The sequence below is a fragment of the Sciurus vulgaris genome (assembly GCF_902686455.1).
Source record: "Sciurus vulgaris genome assembly, chromosome: 5".
Lineage (NCBI taxonomy): Eukaryota > Metazoa > Chordata > Mammalia > Rodentia > Sciuridae > Sciurus > Sciurus vulgaris.
The window spans coordinates 37058413-37082704 of NC_136465.1; the positions used below are offsets into that span (position 1 = coordinate 37058413).

Sequence of the window (24292 nt, forward strand, 5' to 3'; positions counted from 1 at the left end):
AATTTATAGCTATAAATGCAGTAATAAAATTTTTTTGAATTAATGTATTAAAACACTGAGTAGGGAGGAAAGAATGAAAGGAAGGAAGAAAGAAAAGTATTGGGGATATCACAGAGAGGATCTTGCAGCAGACTGAGATGCAGTTGCTGGAAGTACATGCCTGAGCAAGCGGCTAATGCTTGTGACAGAAGGACCATAAAAGTCTTTCCCCCAACCCCGTCCCCAAACTGAAAAGTATTGGGAAGATCACAGAGAATCCAGAGCACTATTGCATAAAATACTACGTGAATGCCTGGGCTCACTTCTTACCTGTGCATGTTCGGACCTGACTCTAAGCAGCATTCCAAGCCTCTTAAGAGCTGAAAGTGAACTAGACCTTCACGCACATCCCAGACTGACCACTGAATGGTAGACATGGGACACAGATCCAAATAGCACTATAAAGGCTTTGAGATTTCAATTCAGATCACACCTGATGGAGGTGGCTGGAAATGGAACCTGAATTTAACCATGTTGATCAGCTGTTTAAAAAGAAAACTTCGGGCCACACACAGTGGTGCATGCCTGTAATCCCAGCACCTCTGGAGGCTGAAGCAGGAGGATCGAGAGTTCAAAGCCAGCTTCAGCAACTTATCAAGGCCCTAAGCAACTCAGCAAGAACCTGTCTGTAAATAAAATACCAAAAAGGGCTGGGGATATGTCTCAATGGTTAAGTGCCCTGGGTTCAAGCCCCGGTTTAAAAAAAAAAAAAAAAAATTCAACATTGTTCTTAGGATTTAAAGATTCGGAATCTCATAACATAGTAATCAACAGTACTCAAAATTACGGTAGCTTCTGAAGAACCTGGATAATCTCAATTTGTATGGGAAAGGACAATTAACAGTTGCAAATACTGGGATGTCAGAGATGTTGGAGTTTTCAGACATTGAATTGACTGTTGTAATCATGGTTGCGGAAATGTAGGAATGGAAGATAATAATTCAGGGAGCAAGACAGGATTTTAAAACTGAAATATATAATAACCAATATTGAAAATGTATGGATGATCTCCATAACAGAGTAGAAAGTTGGAGAGTCAGTGGTTTTGAGGATGCGATCAATAGCCCAGTCTCAACACAAGTGATAAGATTGAAAAAGTAAATAAACAGAGCTCCAGGAATATGTGGTACAGTACTAAAAAGGTTCAACTTTTGTGTAGTCAGAGTTCCCAAAAGAGGATGATTTGAGGAAATAATAACCCAAAACTAAATTTGGTAAATGATCTAAACTTTCAGATTTAAGAAGCTGAACAAATCTACCCAGGATAAACTTCAAGAAATCCAGACTAGACACATCATAAACTGCTGAAAACAAAACAGAGAAAAATCTTGAAGACAACTAGAGAAGAATGATATACAATATGTAATAGAATAAGTTAAACGATTGCACATTTTTCACTAGAAACCACCAAGGCCACAATGAAGTGGAACAGTATTTTTGAAGTATCCAATGAACATAGCCTTCTGATTTGAAGGTGAAATAATGTCATCCTCAGATAAAAGAAGATTAAAATACTTCCATACCAGATGGTACTGCAAGAGAAATGCTGATCAACAGGGAATTATGCTAGAGGAAATTTTGGAACCTTAAGAATAAAGGAAAATCAAAGGCAAATATTTTGGTAAATATAATTATTTTTTAGTTAAGAATGTTAATAATGATAGAAAGCAAATACAGAAGTAATAGAGTTTTCATGTATATAAATGTAACACTGGTGGCAACTATAACATAAAGGGAGACATGGGAAAGGGTCTACTAGAATGACAAGGTTTACCAAATGAAAATGTGAATTCTCAGTGAACTGAAAAATTCAGTATAAAGACTGAAATGTCAGAACAACTAAAAACATTATGCAAAGACATATGATACTCAATAAATAAATTAAGATAGAATCAAAAGTATTCAAATAATCCAAATGAAAGTCAAAAGGGAAAAACAAAAGAACAGAATGAAGAAAGAAAAATAATTCATGTAATAAATGGTACTATAAAAATTATATTAAATATAAGTAATTTCAACATAGAAATTAAATAACAGAGAGTTTCCAGCCAGGCATGGTGGTGCACACCTGCAATCCCAGCACTCTGGAGACTTAAGCAGGAGGATCACAAATTCAAAGCCAGCCTTGTATTTTATTTAGAGACAGTGAGAACCTGTCTCTAAATAAAATACACAATAGACGAGATGTGACTCAGTGACCGAGTGCCCCTGAATTCAGTCCCTGGTACCAAAAAACAAAAACAAAAAACAAAACCAAAGAACACTCCTGGAAACCTAGAGATTTCCAGGATGGATTTTTTAAAAATGACTGAAGAATATGCTACCTACCAGCAATACATTTTAAATATAATGATTTGAATAGCTCAAAACAAAAGATTTTTTAAAAATACCATGCAAACACTAACCAAAAGAAATCTAGAGTGGCCATATTAATGTCAGAAAAAGCAGCCTTCAGGGTAAAAATATCACCAAGATAAAAAAGGAACATCACAGAAAGAAAAATAGATAAATTCCCCACTAGAACATAACAGTCATTAAATGGTGTATATACATAACAGTAGAGCCTCAACATACATACAGAATAAAGCTGAAAGGAGAAATGGGAGAACAAGTGAGTGTAAGTAATTGTAAAAACAGTGGATAGAAAATCAGTAAGGATATAGAAAAATTGAACAATACTATCAAACAGCCTGATCTAAATGACATCTCTAAAATGTTCCCCTTCCAAATAGCAGAATGCACATACCTTTCAAATCCTCAGGGAACATATGCCAAGATAGATGGTAGTTTAAAACTTAAAACAAACCTAAAAACTGTTTAAAGAATTGAAATCATCCAAAGTAAGTCTCTTACCATAATGGGATTTAACAGAAATCAACAACAGAAAGATAATTGATAATATTCCAAATACTAGTAAATTAAAGTCTACTTCTAAGTAATCCATGGATCAAAGAGGAAGCTTCAGAGAAAGTAGAAAATCTTTTTAAGTGAGCAAAGATGAAAACACAGTATATCATAATTCATATGAAGCGGCTAAATTAAGTCTTAGAGGGAAATACATAGATTAAATGCTTGTATTAGAAAAGAAAAAAGATCTATACTGTGCAATCTATGCTAAAGTAGATAAAAGCAAAATAAATCCAGAGCAGGTAGAAGAAAGGAAATAATAAAGATAAGAGTAGATATTAATGAATTTGAAAAATCATTGACAATAAGGAGAAAAACAGTGAAATCCAAAGCTGAGTCTTCAAAAGTATCAATAAAATTGCTAAACCTCTATCCAGATTGGCAAGAAACTGGAAAACACAAAATTATCTATGTAAGTAGTACTATCCCCATTAGAAGTATAAGCAAATTCCAAAATCAGCTGTATGCACATACATTCAACAATTAGATGAAGTGAACCAAATCCTAGAAAGAATAAACTACCAAAGCTTACACAAAGAAAAATACATCATCTGAAAAGTCCCATGTCTTTTTAACAAATTTATTTTTTAGTTAAAACTTTACCAAAGGTTCAAAAGCCAAAATAGTTCAGGGTCCAAATAGTTCTACTGGAAAAGCATGTAAAACATTTATGGAAGAAATAACATCAGTTCTCAAAAAAAAAAAAAAAAAAAAAAAAAAATACAAGAGGAGGCAACACTTCCCAATTATTCTTATGTCCAGCCAGCCAAAGATAGTTCTATAGAAGAAAACTACACACATCATTGTCCCTTGTGAATGTTGGTGAAAGAAATCCTCTACAGTATATTAGCACATTGGATCCAGCAATATATAAAAATAATAAATCATGACCAAGTGAGATAAGCCTTGGGACCTACCGCTAATTCAGCATTTGAAAATCAATCAGTATAACCCACCACATTAACAGACTAAAGAAGAGAATCCTAGGATTTTGATTCAGAAAAAGCAATTGACCAATTCACATATATTCATGATGAAAATCTCATGATAAAAATTCATGATAAAAACAACCTATGAAAAGAAGGCAAATTTCTTTACCTGGTAAAGAACATATGTGAATATCTGCAGCCAACATCAAATTTAATGAAGAAAGACTGAGTATCTCCTTATAAGTCTGGGAAGGGGATAGGGGTGTCAGCTTTCAGCATTCCTGTTCAGCATTGTATTCAAATTTCTATCCATTGGAAGAAAGCAGGAAAAGCAATAAAAGGCTTGAAAGTTGTACTAAAACTCTCCCTGCAAACAACTTGATGGACTGTGTAGAAAATGCCAAGAAGTTTACCAAAAAAGCTACTAGAACTGTATTGCTAGTTGGATTGTAGAATTGTTTGTTTTTTAATTAATTGGTTCTTTTTAGTTACACATGACAGCACAACCCATTTTGATATGATTCTGTCAGCATGGAGTTTATCTTATTCTAGTTAGGATCCCATTCTTATGGATGTACCTGATGTAGGTGTTGTTTCATATATGTACATGGGATGTCTGAGAAACAGGTCAGTAGTTTATGAGACTGAGAATATCCATATCATAAGACCCAACGATCCCTTTCCTAGGACATGCAACATGGATGGATTTCACATTATATTCAGTGAAGAAGCCAGTCTCAAAAGCGTACATCCTTTATGTCACTCACACGACACTCTAAAAAAGGCAAACCCATAGGAACTGAGAACATATCAGTGGTTTCTCCAGAATAGGGGTGTATAAGGCACAAGTATGAGGTAGTTTACGGGATCCATAGAACTATTCCACACTAATGTGGTCTCTAAAAATATTATGCTTTCACCTTTTTGCTTAAAGGAAGCACTTTACAGTTTCTCTCTGACATATCTGAATTGACAGCAATGACTACTTTTGTTCTTTTGGATCATTATTAAGTGAAATAGGGGCTACTTGAACACAAGACTGAGGTACCAAAACAGTTGATCTGATAGCAGAGATAGTGACTCAGTGAATAAGGCCAGGTAGTGTATACAGTATGGATACACTAGACAAAGAGATGATTAACATCCCAGGCAGAATGAAGTGTGACAACAGGAGGTATCATCACATCATTCAGAACAGCTTGCAGTGTAAAACTTACGAATTGTTTATTTCTGGAATTTTCCACTTAATATATTCAGATTGTGGTTGACCACAGGTCAACCTCAGAATGAAATCACAAATAAGGGGATGACTACTGTATTGGACTGTTTTTAGATGCTGAACATGTAGGGGTGAACACAATGTGAACCTGTTCTCATTCTGGTTTGCAGGAACAGAGCCAGAGTAGATATTAGGAGTCAGTTCCAGGATTTATGGAGATCTGGAAACCACCCTGGAGTTTGTTAGATGAGGGTTTACCCTTTCTAACTGCTTTTGTTGGGACCTATAAGAAGTGTGAATTCAACCCAGATATGCCAACCTCAACTTTGTAATGGAAATTTGGGGGCATTATTTCTTTACTTTATATTTTATCTGGGCTGAGTATTTTTCCCTCTTATTCATAAATTTTTTTGAGAAGTATTATGATATCTTCTTTTCATGTGTGTTTACTTTTCATTTCCTAAGTTAATCGGAAGCACCTTGAGGTCAGAGGTTAGTTCCATGGCTACGTCTCCTTTAAAAAAAAAGAAATATGGCAGCCTTTGCAAACTTCATATTTCCCCCCTGATTTCATCTTACAGAGGAGGAATGCAGTCCACAGAAAGGCTAACTTGGCCGTAATTAAATAAGCCAGCAATAAAGTAATTCAGCTTCTTACCTCTTTGACCTTATAACTAATTCCAGCTAAAAGAGCTCAAAACTCAGTAATGGTATATCATTACCATTTGCTTGTGATAGTTTTGAACACTAGCTGGGAAATACCATTTTCAAGTATAGTTGTTGTTTTGCAAATTGGAGACACGTTTGCCCCCAGGAATAGGGACCATACTTTGGCAAATTTATTATTTGACCTTAAGATAAATTTGGACAGACACCCTACAGGGTCAGTTGACCTGTAAATTTTGGAACATAGTGTTGAACAGTGCCCAATGTAAACAAATTTAAATTTATTTATTTTTTTTACTATTAAGATAAGTAGCAATCTGTGAGAGAGTAGAATGCATAGCCTGCATGAATTTCAAGGAGTTTTCAAAATGGAATCTCTGTTTTACCCCCTATATGTCGCTGCAGGCTTCTTTGGGCATACCATCACTCTCTGCAGTTGAAAATTTTAGGGAGGAACATTTGCTGTAGATTCAGGCATGTTTTAACCCAGTAGGTTGGAAATGAGTAGTCTGCAAATCCAAATGCTGTTGTAGTAATAATATAATGGAGAAAGATGAAATTTCAGTTTTTCACATTTTCCGAGTTTTTGTACTTAATATTAAAACAACTGAGAATGTGTTCTTTGAATTGAAAACCCGTAGTCTCTCAGTTTTTCTCACTTTCATCTTTTCCCTCCTTTTCTTCTTTGGACATTGATTAGAAGGACTAAGGGCAAAATGTAATTCATACCATTGCTGTAGTGTAGAACATTGGATGTCTGCATATTTAATTTATAATTTCTTATCAAAAGTACATCTGGAGACTTGGAGTTTAATTTTTTAATGTAGTTTATTATACTTGGCATATTTTAGCATATATCTTCCCATTACTTCACAAATTCAGATGTAGTCGAGTCACAGAGAGATGTCTGCACTGAGAGTCAAAGACCTGGGTATTGTTCCTGCTTTGCTGCAAACTCTTTGTCACCTTGAGCAAGTCACCTCCCCCACCAGGGCTCCAAGATTATCTTCTGTCAAATGATGTACTAGCTGACTTTCAGTGTCTCCTCTAGCTCCAAAATGTCATTATTTTAATCCTGTGAGAACTGATCTGATCAAAAGACTTACAAGAATTTCAGTAAGTAGCAGAATATCCATGTTCTTCACTTAGCGATCCTATTGATGCTCTCACATGCTTGTAAGGATAGCAAGTGTATTTGCTGTTTAAATATTAAATTTTCTTGCCTATACTGTGCTGTATCTAATCCAGCTTTAATTGAAATTGTTTCTTCTCCATTAGAAAGATGCACTTAACTCAGTAGATCCTGAGCTGTATAGACCCAGAAAACTTTGGAACATTTTGTTTTCAAAACTGCTTTCATCAAGTTTTTAATTTTTGTCTTTTTATCCAGTTTTATGCAACCAGGAAAATAGGATTTGTTATTGGTGCCCAGGGATTTCTTTTTAGAGTGTTTTTCTTTTCTTTTCTTTTTACTTTCTTTCGTGTGCGTGTATATGTGCGTGTATGTGTGTGTGTGTGTGTGTGTGTGTGTGTGTGTGAGAGAGAGAGAGAGAGAGAGAGAGAGAGAGAGAATTTCTCAATTTGAACTAATATTCTACCCTGGGCCTATTCCAAATGTCAAGCTACTGCTGTGGCTCCATCTTTTGGGGAGGGTCTGGGAAATTAGTATTAAGTCCGTTGTGGAAATGCTTTCTGATGGTACCCTAATATTTTGTGCCGGAAATTTTGGATAATACATTCATGAAATAGAAGAGATTATCTCTTATATCCCTGTGCTTCTCTCTTCCCTGACTAAGCACTCTGCATCTTGTTCAAACTTCCACAGTCTCCCTTTTGCCTCAGTCATTATCTCCTCTCTATGGATGCATCCTACACCCTGGTGCCAGTATACTCCAAACATTCAGCATCAAGAACTTCACTGCTCTGGAAAAACCTATAATTCTTTTGTCTGCCAATTTAATGTTCTTCAAAAGCGTATCCCAGCCCATCTCATAGGCCTTATCTTTGCCAATCTCCTGCGTACACATCCTTCCATCCTAGCCAAGCCAGATAGCCCATCAGCCAGTCTCCAAAACATCTTGCACTTTCTGACTACATTGTCTCTGTTCATCCTGCTTTGCTGCCTGGAAAGACGTCTTTTCTCTTTCTTCTGCTTTTACTTAGCCATCCTGCATGGCCCACCTCAGATGCCTGTTCCCTCCCAAAGTGCTTCCCAGTTTCCGTCATGTTTCTTTGACATCTCTTCCTCAAAAGTAACTATCTTTCTTCTACTTGTGCCACTCTTTCCCTCTTTCCCTTGAGTGACTCAGATATTGATGCTAAACTATGAGGACAGGAGCTATAACTCATTTATTTTTATATTGACCCAAGCAACAAACATCATGCTTTGTGTGTTATGTTTAATAAATGTCTGTTGACTTGAATTAGGGTAGGGTTCATGTAATATTGTTACAGACTAGGATCTTTTTCCTTCCCTATGGTTATAGTCTTGCAAAGCAGAGAGAGTCTTGGCATCTCAGACTTCTGGTGGTGATGGGAGGCAAGAGAAGTCCCAGAGGAAACCATATCTCACCTGCCACTCTTCCTTCCCATAGCCAGCTGCCCAGAATTGATCAGTAATTGTTTTCTGGGTTTGTGGAGGTGTGATGCTTCTTAAGCAGCAGACTTCCTAGTGGCTATAAAAAATGCCAAATGAAATACATTGCATATATATGTCACATCCTTTTCTGATCCATTTAAGACTTTCTCAATCTGATCTGGAACCACCCTTCATGCTTCCTCTCCCTTTACTCCCCTGTATAAGAACTGTCTTATGATCCTCAACCTCCCTCCTCTCAATACTTCTCTACCTGAATTTATGCTTCCTCTCTCCAACTTCTTCCTTCCTTCCTTCCTTCCTTCCTTCCTTCCTTCCTTCCTTCCTTCCTTCCTTCTTTCAGCACGTATTTATTTAGTGCTAAGCACTTTTTAGGAATACATTTGTAAATACAAAACATGCAAAAATCCCCCTGTGCGCAGAGTCGTCGATGATCTAACATGTGGGATATCCTTTCTTTTTTCTTTATAGCACAAGTTCACCTTTCCCTTGAAGCCATTCCTGACTGTTCTAACCCAGGTTCTTTTCTCCTGAATTTTCAGAGGCACCTGTTTCCTGTTCCCTCCCTGTGAAAGACACTGCCTTGTATTCTTTGCACTTGTTATGTGTGAGTATCTCATCTCCTTGAGTGCATTTTAAGCTCCTTGAAGGTAGAGACCATGGTGTCAGTTCATGCAAAAGTACCAGTATACATACTTACATTATGTATACTACCTTGCACATATTTAAATTCCCCATGGTACTATAGGACATTGCAATTAGGTACCCAGTAGATATTTTTAATTGATTTAAGGGTATGTATTGCTTTCTGCTTTATCAAGTACAACAGCCCTAAGACTGTGCTAGACCATTAGTCATCAAACTGTTTATTAAGATTCCGCATGACTATGTCACTAAGTACTGCTACTATTTAATCTTCTGCCAAGGAACCAGTCAAGTGCCAAGCACAACCTCTGCCCACACCTCATCAACTGAGCAAATCACCTCTGGGATATTCTATATGAAGTTTGTAAATCTTTACTGTAACACCAAAGCTGTTATTAAAAGGAGCAGGAGGTACTGGGGGCAGGAGGAGAGCTGCTAATTATGGCTGGAGTCCATTCTTAAGCTTCCCTGACTATAAGACACTGGGGTCAAAAACTTTCAGAGTGCCTGTCTTACCTGTATTTTTGAGTCGAAGCCAATGAGTACCCATCATAGAACCCATCTTGCTATTAGTAGGGCAGCAAGAAAAACTTGTGATTATTGTTTTGACTGATCCTTTATACTCCTTTGCAGTCTATTCAATAGCAGTCTATTGGCTGAGGTTGGAGAGCAGTCAGTCAGAGAACCAGGCACCTGCTAATGCAGGGATTCAAGCTGTGACTTTCACCCCATTAGCCCCATGTGCCAAGTAAGCAATTGACTTCAAGTTAAATTTAAAAATCGAGCAATAGTCCTGTAACTATTTTTCCCCTGTGGTTATTATAATAATTGAGAATTAATATATGTGATGATTAAAATCAGATTCTGGAGCCAGCAATCCTGGTTCAGATCCTCCCTCTGACACATACAAGCTGTGCTGTGTCCACAGCACTGTGAGAGAGAAATTGACTGCCAGATCAGTAAAGGAGGGAACACAGGGCAGAGGATTTGGATGGTGGGAGGCACTGAAGAGGTGTTAACAATGTTCTGATCACATGTATTATTCACCAATAAATGGAAGTATAGTCTGCATGCTTACTAGGCTTCCAAAGGTGTAGGTGACCAGAGAAGAGATGATCTGGAAGGTGGAGATCAGATTGCTGTCTGTAGCTAGCGGATGAGTTAACAGTCTGAAGAGGGATGAATTAACAGCTTCCCTTGGGCAGAATGGGAATCGTTGTATGGGGTGATGGGAGAAGCCAGTTTGGGCTTACCAAAGCCAGTGTGTGACTTGAGATAGTGTCTGAGCTTTGTGGAAATGCATGTTGGAGAACAGGCTGAATCCCAGGAGTTAAGAGAGGTTCTGATTCTGGTGGGATTTGGGTTTGGGACCCAGTTGGGACCCTTCCAGCTCAGAGATCTGGGAGAGCCTGGCTAATGGTTCCTTGTGCTCTAGTGCTTCCTGTTTTGGGTGGTACCTCCACCTCATGCTCATTGTGACTGCTGATGCCCAAATCTAGTAAGTTTCTGAGTGAGGGATAACCAATGGCTATTTCCTGAATTGAGATAGTGACGGGTGCTTGTTTGGGAATTACTTTTGGTTTGGGAGAGTCTGGACAATAGAACTACTATTACAGTAGAATTCATTTGTTTCTTAATTATTCTTTTCCACTGTGACTCCATTTTTCTCTGCTTCTCCTGTCATTCTGTCCTCTCACGCTCAACTCCTGCCCTTCTTTCCTCTTGAGAGGTTGACGTGTTGTATCTTGTACTGTAAATAAAAGACCAAATGCTTTCTCAATGCTTCTGCTGAAATGGGGTCCTGTGTGTGTGTGTGTGTGTGTGTGTGTGTGTGTGAAAATAACATATATGCATGAGTTATTCGGTGTGGGTTAATAATGCACATGGTACACATAATTGTCATGAAAAGGACATTTTGATGCAGATACGTAATTGATTTTTTTGCCTTACTGATCTTGGACATAGAAATTTAAAAAGAAAAAGAAAAGGCAGTTGAAGCAGCGACATAAAAATCCTGTGACTCCTACCAGTTGTGTTGTAAGCTCAGAGAACCTCACGCTGAGAGCGAGTTCCTGACATAGTGACCTCATTCCCAACGCTGCCTTTATCGGCTGCGGCAGAGCTGCACGGGCTGCCCGGGCTGCCCGGACTGCAAGCCTGACGGGGATGTGTCGGGAATGACGAGACCTGGGCTTGCAAAGACTTGCACGGCAACTGGAATTCGTGACAAATAGCTCGCTGCAGCTAAACTTTGATCCACTGTACTGTAGAACTGCCTGTTACACACACGAGGGAGAGTCGTCCTTCATCACAATGAGAAGCCAGCCTTAAAAATATATAGGAAAATGTGTCAGGTCTATAATTACCGACTGGTGAGTATATGACGCCAGATCAATTTTAACGTGTGTTTTTTTTTTTTTTTTTTTTTTTTTTATGATCAAAAAAGATGAAATCTGTGCTAATGCATGTGAGGCACCTGGGCCCCTTGGAGAGGAGCATGTGCCCTGTGCAGCCCTGTGCCTGGGCTCCGTCCCTGACCCAGAGTCTCTGCACCGCACAGACAAAGGAGCTAGCCCAGACACACGGAGGCTGTAGCTTTTCTTGGAGCGATGACTCATTTCAGCTCACAAAGGATTCTGGGCAGGGTAGTGAGAAGTCAGGTTGGCTGATCCATCCCTATGACTTCACTTTGCAGAGAACAAGCAGAAGAGGAGTGACACTGCAGATTCCCGAGGCACTGCAGTGGGATGTTGGCTCACTGCGAGTGGCTGTGATAGATGGGATAGGCATGGGACAGGATTCCAGCTGCTCCATGCAAATAGGACAAAAGAATGGTGAAGAGGATTCCTTTTTCTTTTTTTTTTTTTTTTTTCCTCCTTCCTAAAAATCGTTACCAGCAAAGTATATTCACAAAGCCTTTTAAAGGTGCTTTTTGCCAGCTTTTGAACTGAACTTGTGCCACTATCTCAAGCCCTGAATTATAAGAAGAGCTGAGCGTTCTGGAGCTCATTTTTAAAAAGTAGATCTACCAAGGTAAAGTACCCCATTCCTGTTGTGTTCCACGGGCCCTCAGCAGCCAACCTGAAGTGCTCATTTAGGATACTATGACTCGGAAGTTTACTCTTTCTTCTTATTACAGATTCTAGGACATCCGTTTCTGTCACTGGCTCCTTCTTGTGCTTGGATGCAATGCCCTAGCACGCACCAGGCTTTAGCGTCAAAGCTACCTGGGGGATGGAGCCAGTCCAGAACGGGTCAGGTAGGTGTCCCCTGCTTTTGTTCAAGAGTTGTTATGTGCAAAGAAATATGGTAAGATGTCTGTCACACCTGCGATGAGGGTGAGCGGTACCCCGAAAAGTGGACTTCCTGTTGAAGTCCTCCTGCAGCCTCAGTCTTAAAGCCCAAGTCCTCCCTGGAGGCTGCCCGCTGCCTGAGAACTCACCAGCGTGAGTCATTGTCACACCAGAATGAAGTCAACAGCTGTAGGACTTGCAGATAGGATATAAACTGCTTCATATTTCCATCAGCTGGGTATCTCTCTCACTCCTCGGAGGGAGAATTCTAGTAAATACTATTAGAATTTTTTTTTCTCAATCAGTGTGTAGTCCCTAGCATTTTGCATGTTACTGTCCTGTGATCCTACATGCAATGCACTAAAACCCAAGAAAGCCTGATTTATATGTTCAGGGACTGTTTCCAAGACCAACATCATATTGGGGCTGCTCTGGACGGCTAAGGAAGTAAGCATATTTCACCATGGTCTGCCACAGGATTCTGATTATGACAGCTGTTTTCTTACAACTTTTGTGAGCTTTTTACACAAAAGCATTTTTTTTTTTTTTTTTAATGATTGTAAATGGTAAATGTTGGTCCTCGAAAGTATCATTACATGCTCCATTTCCAAAGTGAAACATGGCCCATCTGAAAACAGGGCTTTACCACTTCATCTAACATGTGGTTTTAGCGTTGCTGTTTATGAAAGGTATTTCTGAGAGTGTTGACTCCTTTACATAATCTGTAAGAATAATTAGAGCATTTTAAAATACTGTTGGATAGGACCCTTGAGCATCTCTTTTCCTCTTACTGTTCCACCATCTCCGTGACTTGTCCTTTCATGGAAGAAAAGGAAGCATGTTCCCTTTCTCCTTTGTCAAGGATGCGTCTGTGCATACATAGCACTTTGCACCTTTAAAACAATGTTGAGGATGTTGAGTCTGTTTGAAAGGATGTTAGTCAGGAAAAAAAACACAAGGGTAGTATGTTGAAATGTAACTGCATAGTATCTCTATGCCCAGCAATTCTACTCCTCCTCAAAAATCCTGTCCCCCAACAGATGGTCATTTCTGAATCTTTGAAATCCCCGTCATAAAATCAGTTGCTGGTCATTCCTGTATCTTTTTGTTACAGGTCTTCATAGGATATTTTGAACATTAATGTGAATATTTTATAATTAATTACATTTTCATATATTTATATCTTGTTTTCCCACTTAAATTGTAAACTTAAGAGAGGGATCAAGATTTGTGGATTTTCTGTAATTTATTTGTATCTCCTTGCAATTTCTTACATGTAGAAACTACTCAGTAATTAGTTGATTAAGAAGGGCAGCAGATGAGAAGCATTCATTGTTGTAGAGAGTTAAAATGATGTGCTCTGTTCATTTTGATGGAACTGGAGGAGATCTTGTTAAATGAAATAAGCCAGGCACAGAAAACCAAATACCGCGTGTTCTCACTCATTTGAGGAAACTAAAAAAAAGGGTCTTAAAGACAATGAGGTGCAACAGTGGTCACTGGAGACCGCAGAGGGGGAGGGGAAAGGGATGCAGAGGCGGGCAGACATGTGTACCAAGCTACAGCGAGGTAGGAGGAATTAGCTCTGGCATTCTCTGGCACCACGGAATAACCATCATCTGCCATAATTTATGACATTTCAGAATAACTGCAAGAGTCCAGAATTCCTCAGAATGCAGAAACAATAAATGTTTGAGGAAATAGAAATGCTAACTACCCTTATTTGATAATTACACACTACAAATACATATATCAAATTATCAGCTCAGTCCTCCATGAATATGTATAAATGCTATGTGCCAATTCGAAAATAATTAGATTTTTTAAAAAAGAATCTTCACAGGTAGAGTAATGATGAGGTAAACCTTGGGAGTTATGTAAGTCTCTCTGGAAATTATGGTTGTTCTCACTTTGAGAGACCTTCACACCTGGGAAAGCCTCCCATATGCTTCTTGTAAAGGTCTGTTAAGAACAAGTTGTGAGAGTGAGACACTCAATATGGACATGGATTATGGTTTGCTTGAATTTTGTTGGACAGGCCTTCCTTAAGGAAGGGGGATGTTAAACTCTGAAGGTGTGTGAAAGTCACTTTTTTTTAAGCCTACAGGGCATTTTCCTAAGAAAAGAGCACCTTGATGGCCAGGAACATTCCAGCTCCCTTGGGAAACCCTTTAACTCCTAGTGCCATTTTGATCTTTGCACTACCAGATCATACTTCAGCACTGAGACTCCTTTCCCTTTTGTAGGTGAAGGATTGGCCCAGCCAAAATTTTGAGCTGACCAACATTCCTCTGACAACCTTACTACTATGACATACTCTTCCCCAGCTTCTTCCCCTAAAGTCCCTGGTGCCTTAAGACCATTCTCTTCCAGCCTAGTGATAAATCCCAAAAGTTATAAGTTAATATACCTTCACTTTTCTTGCCTTTCAGTTACTATGCCATTCACTCAGTGCAGGTGCTCACAGCTAAGAATCAGGAGGAAAGCAATCCGATTAAACTCATTTAAACGAGTATAAGAAAGACCACACAGCCCTCCTAGCCTTCCCAAAGATGTTTCAGTTTCTTCAAAAGGCTTCTTTTTTGGAATAAATGAAATTTTTATTGGTATAGTTTCAAACAGTGTGAAAGAGTAAGTTGGTGAAACTTAAACTGGGGGGGAGATATTTTTTAATACTACTCTATTAAATATTTCTTATGTCTCAGGGACAGTACAGCACTCAATATTCATTACCTCACTTAATCCCATCCATGACTCTAACGTAAACATCACTACGTACACTTTGCTGAAGAAGAAATGGAGGTTCAAAAATTAAATAATTTGCCCAAATCATACAACCAATGAGGAGCAGAACTGGGCTCTGAATTTACTGTTTTGATGATGAAGCACGTGGTCTTTACCACTGTTTTGTAATTCCAAACTTAGGAGAGAAAAGCGGCTCAATGGTACAGGAAGTTGGAAGTTTTCTGTGTGTGTCTGTTCTGACCTTCCATTCATCCCTCTAAATTCTTACACATTTCTTTCATAACCACCTCTATACCTACTGGAACGAGTTGTAGGGTGTTCTGTTGTGGGGGAGTCTGTAGCAGTGGTTCAGTAAAAGTTTGCTATAATTTTGGAACTGTCAGTCTGTACACATTTGAATTGTAATTAGGCCTACCTAGTTCCGTTACAGTTGAATTTTACAGAAATCAGAGTATAGTCTTGATACCTAAACTGCTGAAGCAGAGATTACAAAGGTCGAGAAACAGGTAAGGAGACTTTAATGTCTAAATAGAGGGGCAGAGAATGACCCCGGAGAAGTTAACCTGCTTCATTGAATCATAGCTGGGAAACCTCAACAGTGGGAGTTGGAGTCTGTCCTACAGTCTGTCCTACACCTCCATGCGGTATCATGGAGTAGGAAGAGAAGTATGTGATGACTTCAAATAGGATTTCAGATTCTGTTCTATGTAAGGCACTTACTACAAAGGAAAGGAAGATGGCATCTTCCATAGGAGCTCTGGTTAGCCAGGATCCTTACACAACTGCATGGCATCTGAGCGATCTCACCAACTGTTGTCTGCTAAGAGCGATCTCACCAACTGTTGTCTGCTAAGACTGGTATTTCATCATGATTTTATCCCAGGTGATAAATGGCTGTAATGTAATTCGAGGTGAGGGACTAGAGATCAGGGTAGCAGCTGGTGTTGAGAACATCCTGGCAGATCACAGGGCCTTGCTTTGTCTTGCCTTTATGCGTGGGACCATTTTATTCAACAAACATTTGAGTGCCTGCTACGTAAGTAACACTCTGCTAGGTTTTAGTCCAACGTGCCTCACTAACACCACCCTTGTGGTAGTTGTTGGGTTATAATGTGAATGAAGCCTTAGCAGAGGTTTAGTGCTAAAGCGTGTAATTGCTCTGATGGCTTGTATTTCCTTCCTATCTTTTCAGCTGCAAATCTATTGCAAAGAACCAAGTGGTCCAGAAAGGTTAGGTGTTATGGATCATAATGAGATGTGAGGAATCATCTCTGGGGGTAGGGAGGGCAACTCCCTAGCAGGGCAGTTGTCACCCATCGCCCTTCTCTCCCTGCTTCTCTGCCCTTCCTGACTTGTCTGCCTCTTACTCAATGACACATTTTCATCAGGAGTCAAATCTCAGTGATAGAGCAAAGGCTGTTGTGACCAAAAAACGTGTGTAGACTGGGACAATGACGGTTCCCTCTGTGCACCCGCAAGCTGATTGATTTGTCATTTCTCCAGCTGCCCATCTCCACATCAGACAGCTGATTAGCAGAGTCAAGTGACATGGGGGACATGGACTCATTTTGGTGTGTGCGCCTTAAACCACAATAATTACTGTTCTTGACTCAGCTCTTACTAGAAGTTTCTTAATGGACACCATTAATAGAAGCCTTCTGTGTATGTTCACTTTTGAATTAAAAGTTTATTCAAATTAACAGCTTAGAAATGGACCTTCTTTAAAAGACCCTTCACATGTTGAAATAAAGCATTTGGAAACCTTAGAAAAGCTGTTATAGAATTTCTATATATTCTAAAATCCCACCCCCCCTTTTTTGTAAGGTCAAGTCTCTTTCCACTGACTATTTCAATAAAGGCCCAGCCTTAAGGTTTTGAAATCAGTGGCATTTAAAACAGACCTACAGTAAACTGGTAAAGGTTCCTTTTTCAATTCCAGTTTTCTTGCAGATTTCAAAAGCAAACATTTGAAAGTCAAGTACAGTAATCTGGTTTCAAAGGAAACTCAGCAGCAAGGGAGCTAATGGGAGCCATATGCTCCCCCCACACCAAGGGTGTTGTGGTCTTCCAGAGAACGTGTAGGAAAGGAATACGTGTTCTTTCAGAACAGCTCTTTAAAAAACCTTGTAGTAGACCTTCTGTCAAAAGAACCAAACAGCATTTATACATAAAATTGGGGTCAACAAATTGAATTAAATTGTAAAACACAAGATTTGTCTGATGCTCTGCATCAGAGAAACTGTTCACTTAACTGTAACCTCAGAGAGCTTATGATTTCCCCAAGCCCAAGGGCATTTAAGATAAAACTTGGCAAGTTGGTAGTTCTGTGAATAGTTTGTTGAAAGGAATAGAGTTGTATTGTCCCTGTGGCCTCTGTGCATTTTACAGACACAGGTGACCATTTTTATGAGGAGTCACAGTATCAGCTCCATGTGGTAATTTTATTGGAATCCATAATTTTTACTTAGTGTTAATTTTGGTAGTGCGGAGAACAAAAAGTCACATTTGTCCTGAGGAACAAAGCTGAATAAGAATTTGAATTAGAAAGAAACCTTTATTATAAGGGGAAAATTAATAGCTAGTATATTTAGCCATTTCTTTTAAAATTTCAGATCAGGTGAGATGAAAATGTTTCCCCCAAAACATGTAAATAGAACTGGATATAAGTACTGTATTATGATTTCCTGCCAAAATTCTGCTGCATTGATAGAGGATCATAGAACTTTGGAGCCTGAAGGAATCTTCGAAATAATTTCATCTGAACCCTCATTTTACAGTTGAGGAAACAGGCACAGAGTGGGTAATTGTATTTTGTTTTAAGAGACTGGGTCCTTATCAGCATATCTGTTACATGCTTTCTTATATTGGGAATTTCTCAATTATAATTTAGTACCATTTCAAAATCATATTTGTGATCAGATTGTTTTGGTATATGAACTTCATTAGAGCCGGAGATAACTCTTCAGCGCAGAGTATAGATTAACATTTGCAGTGAAAAACAGTACCTAAAAATAAAGGAAAACAGGATAATTGATACTAAGTGCAAAATTGGGTGGGGGGCCCAGATTATTGAAAGAAGGCCAGGATGGAAGACGGATGTTGGAGTGCTTTTAATATCGTCATTTATGATGATGTAATTCACTTGGGAAAATTAGGGCTTTTTTTCTTACAGTTACATGAAGATGAATATTTCAAGATGGAAATAGGTTTTTGCTTTTTTTAAGTAGATATCTTTGGGAAAGTTATGGATCTCATCCCAGAGGGGATGAATGTACATTGTCACGGAAGTCTCATCTTAAGAGTTGTGTTGTTCTCCCTGACATGCAAAGGTTGGGAGTATAGAGAACAATTGAATTAATGACTGAACAGGACAAAAATGGCATTCATAAAAGACAGTACTTTTTTTGAGCACATGAATAGAATGATATAGGAATACTTTTGGAACTTGAGCGCCTACAAGTATTTGATATATTATAGGCATTCGGGTATTTCTTGAAAGGATGAATTATGTGATAGAGAATTTAAGAAATCAAAATTCAGAATAAAGTAACTGGCCAACTGCTCAAAGGGAAAATAGATGTAGGGGTTTAAGTAGTAAAAATGGATGTGCCAGATATTATTTCCCCAGGTAAAAGGAACGAGCTACAGATAATGAGACAGAGCAAGTTGGCATCTTGCAGGATTTCCACTTGTTGTCTCAGGCCCTTGTTGGCAGTTGTGTGAGCAGAGGTAGCTGTCACCAGTTTGTTCTCCACGGTTGCTCAAGAGGGATTTTCTAACACAGAAAGGTCATGTGATTCCTCTGTATCAAAACATGGCCAGTGCCCTATAGTCAACGAGAATAAGATCTGAACCTCCTGGTCTACCAAGATCTGGCCTCAGCCTTTCTTTCCACCTTACCACCAGCCTGCTCCAGCTGAGCTCCCAGCACACCCAGCTCTGGAGACTCAGCATGCTGCTTCTTGCTGTGCATGCTCTTACTCCCGCCTCCAGTAGAGGGATCATCTTTCACTCACTTATGGTTCACCCCAATAATTATTTTTCTTCTCATACAGATCAGCCGCCAGAGCACTTTACAGGAAAGCAGAGTCCAAATTTTCATTGACCTGTTTTAAATATTAAAGTCTTTTAAAACCTAAATTTAGCCAGGTGTGACACATGACTATAATCCCAGCAGTTTGGGAAACTGAGGCAGGAGAATTGCAAGGTCAAGGTCAATCTCAGCAGTTTACCAAGGCCCTAAACAACTGTGTGAGACCCTGTCTCAATATAAAATCATAGCGGGGCACAGTGGACACTCCTGTAATCCCAGCGGCTCTGGAGGCTGAGGCAGGAGGATTGAATGTTCAAAATCAGCCTTAGGAACCTAAGCAACTCAGTGAGACCATGTCTTTAAATAAAATGCAAAAAAAGGGCTGGGGGTATGGCTCAGTGGTACAAATAAATAAATGTAAATAAAAATAAAAACAAAAGGGGATGGGAGTGTAACTCAGTGGTTAAGTGCTCCTGGGTTCAATCTCCAGTACCAAAATTAAGTTCACTTACTATTTTCATATTTTCATGTCCTTCTACACTTTAAGTCCACCTAGAAGTTTATTGACTGCTTACTCAGTACAAAGTACTGTGTTTGGTGTTATCTGAAGTATCCTAGATTTGGCAAATGTCCCCTTAGGACTGTACTTAAATGGATATTTGGAAGAAAATAAAGCATTTGCTCCAATTTTTTTTAGTACAGTAGGGCAGAATGATAGCAGTTTAGAAAGACTTCATTAGCTCACAAAGTACCTATGAGCTTGTAGTTAGCTTTATGAATGTGTTCAGAACTCATTTGACAGTAAGTTATAATTCATAATTCATGCAAAATGCTGTCAATCTGTAGATTACCTAGATTATGCTGACCAAAGAAATTTTAGCAATATTTACATTCTCTTATTTTCTTATTTGAAGAAATAAATGAGATCTAGTTGTTGGAAGAATTTCTTGTAGCATACTTTAAAAATGACTAGCTGGTTCATTAAACAGGTTTGTATAAGATCCACGAAAATCTTGGTAAATCTGAATGTGTTATGCTGTGTCAAGAGATACCTATGATTTCTTTAATGTAGATCTTTAATGCGTGTTATAAACCTCACTCAGTGTTTGTTTTTCTGTGGTAACTACTGTGTTTGGGGGACTATTGATGAAATGAATCTGGGAGAGTCTTAAAAATTGCCTGGTTAAGTATATTTGGTCTCTTTTGTTTTGCAATTATTTAGCTGAAAATATGAATAAAACCACTCTCCTTTAAAATGCCCCAAGAAATTCCTTGAAGTATAATGTTATAAACGGCTATTCATTCATTCAGCAACATGTCCTGGGTGTCCAGTGTAAGCACTACTTGATTGTCAGCACTGGGAAGGTGGCGATCATGTCGATGTCAGGGAGTTTACATGCTAGTGAGTGAGACAGACAGTTAAGTAGTAAACACAGGCATACAAGCACACATTCAGAGAATGGTCACAGTGAACTCGAGTCATGGTGGAACAGCATTAGACAGCGGTCAAGATAGGGTTCCCTCCCGGAACTGCAGATGTGGCTGCATGGTTGGGCGCTCACCTAGCATGTGCAAAGTCCTGGGTTTCATCCCCATACTATTAAAACATCATGAGGACATGATGTTTCACCTGAGACCTAAAGGATGAGAAGGAGCCAATCCTGACAAGGTCTGTCTGAGGAACATCCCAGGCTAACAGCACAAAAGTTAAAAAGGCTCTGCCTGAGTTCAGAAGAAGCCTTGTGTGTTCAAAGAACAGAGGAGGTTGTGCGTGTGGAATAGGAAGGGAGATGGTAGCAGAAAGGTGTCCCAGAGGTGGGTGAACAGGTGCAAACCCTGCAGACCCTTGCAGCTCTAGTAAGGAATTCAGATTTCCCTCTACAGGCAACAGGCAGTCACTGTAAGGTTTTATGCAGAAAAGTGGCCCGTCTTATGTTTTCCCAAGAGGACCCTGGCTGCTCTGTGGAGAAGCGGGTGTCAAGAGCAGGAAGGAAGGCTGAGTATCACCGAGGCATTGGCTTGGGCCAATTTGGAGTTGGGGTGTGAGTGGACAGGGTGGGGGGTTGTTAACCGTGGAGATGGAAAAGAGGGAACAGGTCCAGAAAGCATTTGGATGTAGAGTAGATAGGATTGCTGAGGGAGGTGGGTGATGGAAAGGGAGTAGAAAATCATTTCTCTTGATGGAGTATAAAACAAAATGACAGGGAGATACTTAAGTATCCAAATTCCATTTTTGTTCCATACCCTGAGTTAAGAGTTATTGCATATATTCATAATTACAACGAAACTCCGCTTTTCCAGAGCACATGCAATATTGACACACTGGAAGCATGCTGCTTCTTATAGTTGGCTGTAGTACATGAACAGAAATTAACCAAGAAGATGGCAGTGAAACTAAGCAAATAGTTTCAGCCAAAAGCATAAGGACATGCATGACCTAAAGTGTTAATTTTGCTATCATTTCCTTTTAAGAGAAATTTCCTCTTGTAACCCACACAAAATCAGGAAATATTTCAACCTGCCTCTTTCAATCACATGTAATCATTCTGGAATCTTCAGTCTTCTGAAAAGTTCTCAGGGAAATTTTAGACAGTATTAAAATCCCATGATATATAAATCAAAAGGTCCTAGAGTCTGCTTTGATCTCCCCCTTGGACAGCTGATCTCATTCTCCTTGTCAACTGACATTTCAGATCATTCCGGGGGAGACTTTGGACGTGGGTAACCTAGCAACTCTGCAAGAAAGCTGGCCTCGGTGCCCCTCATCCTCTACTGTAGAGATGGAGCTAGAGAGCGGGAGCCCAGGAGAGTCTGAGAGTCTGTGACTGAGGACTCACCACAAGAAGGAAGAATTGAGCAGGTGAAATTCCCAGCTCTCACGTCTACTGCATCTGGTCACCAGCATTAGTTCATTTGTTACACACCGGACTTTAGAATATGATTTTCTTGGAACCAATTCTTTTAAAAGGTTTAAATACATGGTTCTAGGCAGTGGCAAAGTTGCCTACTCAGAGGGGCCCAGCCTACATGATTCTGATATTTCTGAGTCTTCAGTGTGAATTGAGCTTCCCCAGACATTGAGCAAAACTCATGTCCCCAGTATCAGCCCCAAATTCCATGTGATAGCTTCCATCTGTTGCTACCAAAATACTGTAGGACTTTTGCAGTGGGCTTCTCTTTTTAATACTTAGGTCTCAGAAGTCTGTGAGTTCTAAGTTAGATCAATTCTGGTTTCTGCTAATTTTTATCTCCAGGGACCTTCTCCTTTTCTGAATTTGGGTAGTTCTTTCTTCCTTTGGTCATTGAAACATTGTACTATTCCTCTTCTCACATCTGTCTTGCAGAGAGTGGCGCATCGGAGCTGATGGAGCCTCCTGTGACATAGGAAAGGGGGAGGGAGGGCTACACTGTGCTGGGCTTGGCAGAGTTTCAGGCCTCAACCTTGGACACAGTCCTACTGCCCTGTCTGATGCACATGCTGGAGTGTCCCTACACGTGGTGATCGGCAACCCTGTCACCTGGTTTTGTCCATCAAACCATTTCCCTTCTAGTTCATCCAAGTGGGTTCAGGTTCTCCTAGAAGACCACTGTACAGTCCTACAAGCAAGGGGTTTTGGTTGGACACACCTTTAAGGGACAGTGAAGACAGTGAGCCGATCCATCCCAGAGTCCCCACCATCTGACCCCGGTCTCAACTCTGGGCAGCTACAGTAGCTTACGATGTGAGAAGGCATGCTTAAGAAACACAAAGGGAGAGGTTATGTAAATACATGTGGGAAATAAGAGAAGGAGCTCACAGATACCCTGCTCGGTTGATAGTGTTCACCTTCCTTCTGTGGTTGACCTCATAGAGAATCTCAAAGTATAAACCAGGTGGCACTCAGGTTACTTAGGGGCAGACTCTCCTGCTCTCTCAGCCTCTCCCTTTGCTGGGGTCACCGCTACCCCAGAAATCTCAGGAAAAATCTGGGGCTCCTGGGAGCTTTACTTGGCGTAAAGATTTTTTTAGATGAAGATAGATATTTGCCTTGCAGGTTGACACCTCCTGAAGAATTGCCCTCCCTCGCCCCTTTGACACACTGGGTCTTCAGCAGCTCTGCTCCCACTACTTCTTTTAGGGGCCATGTGTGTGCAGGAGGCCACAGTCTCCTAGTGCCTTGAAATCTGCTCCGTCTTGCTCCCCGCAGGCTGTTACCCATGTGGCCCCCTCAGGCATCTTTCTCCTATTCCATCTGCCTCTGTCATTCCTTGAGTTCCTCCCATGGCTCGCCATTCCTCATAGGATGAAGACTTCCAGCACTCAGCTCTTTCCTCTTGGTTTTATTTATACTCCTGTCTGCCTTGTCTGCTCCTCCCCAGAAAACACCTGCTTATAGCTCCTACCAGCTCTGGGGCCTCCCCACCTCCCAGGACCCTCCCAGCAGATGGTGGGGCTCTGGGAGGGACCGGGACTCACTATCTTCACTGTCACTTAAAACTGTGCCCAACCAAAACCCATTGTTGTAGGACTCTACAGTGGTCCTCTGGGAGAACCTGAACCCACGTGGATGGACTAGAAGGGAAACGGTTTGATGGACAAAACCAGGTGACAGGGTTAGCACCCTCCTGCTCCTTAGTACTGAATTCATATTGTAAAGCCTTGGATAAACTTTACAACTTCCTGTTTTGTTTTCTTTTTTTGGTGGAGGGTGGTGGTGGTGCAGGGGATCGAATCCAGGGCCTGTGTGTGCTAGGCAAGTGCTCTACCACTGAGTTACATCCCCGGCACAACGTCCGGTCTCTGAGCCCCATCTCACCCTCAGGTGATGGTGTACCACCCTCCTCTCTCTGCTCTGAGCAGTCTTCTCTGTGCACCAGTCACACAGCACTGTGACCTTTGACCTCGTCTCCTCCACTAAAAGAGAAACTAGAGATGCTAGTGGGAAGGGAGCCTACTCATTTTCTATCTGCAGTTCCCAGTCCCCCAACAGACATGTGACACATAAAGGCACTCAGTATTTGAATGAATGAATCATCAAGTTACCACGGATGCATCTGTGAAGATGTGAATGGCAGTTATTAAATAAACCAGCTCCAAGTTAATAAAAATATAAACCATTCTTCAAAGCCTCATTGCTGCAAGACTTTCAGTACTCTATTCAAATGAGAACTCAGGTCTTAAAAGGAAAGTTTTATTTGTTGGGACTACAGGAGCAACTGCTGTGTGTGGAGCTCTCTCCA

The 24292-nt window shown here is 40.1% G+C and overlaps 1 protein-coding gene across 12 annotated transcripts in view; it reads left to right on the plus strand.

Moving 5' to 3' along the window:
* Positions 1-24292, plus strand: part of STOX2 (storkhead box 2) — a 216699-nt gene that overhangs the window by 171186 nt on the left and 21221 nt on the right. For 2 of the 12 annotated variants that reach the window (XM_079141857.1, XM_079141858.1), the window contains exon 2: positions 8899-8963. The exons of 6 other annotated variants lie outside the window; for them this stretch is intronic. In XM_079141857.1, coding sequence (XP_078997983.1) covers positions 8960-8963 — 4 coding nt within the window. In that variant the 5' untranslated portion in view covers positions 8899-8959. Of the gene's footprint in view, positions 1-8898; positions 8964-9016; positions 11374-11451; positions 12035-12065; positions 12261-15879; positions 21933-24292 lie in introns of those variants that run through there. 4 more of the 12 variants (XM_079141851.1, XM_079141850.1, XM_079141855.1 and 1 more) reach the window with 4 other exon arrangements.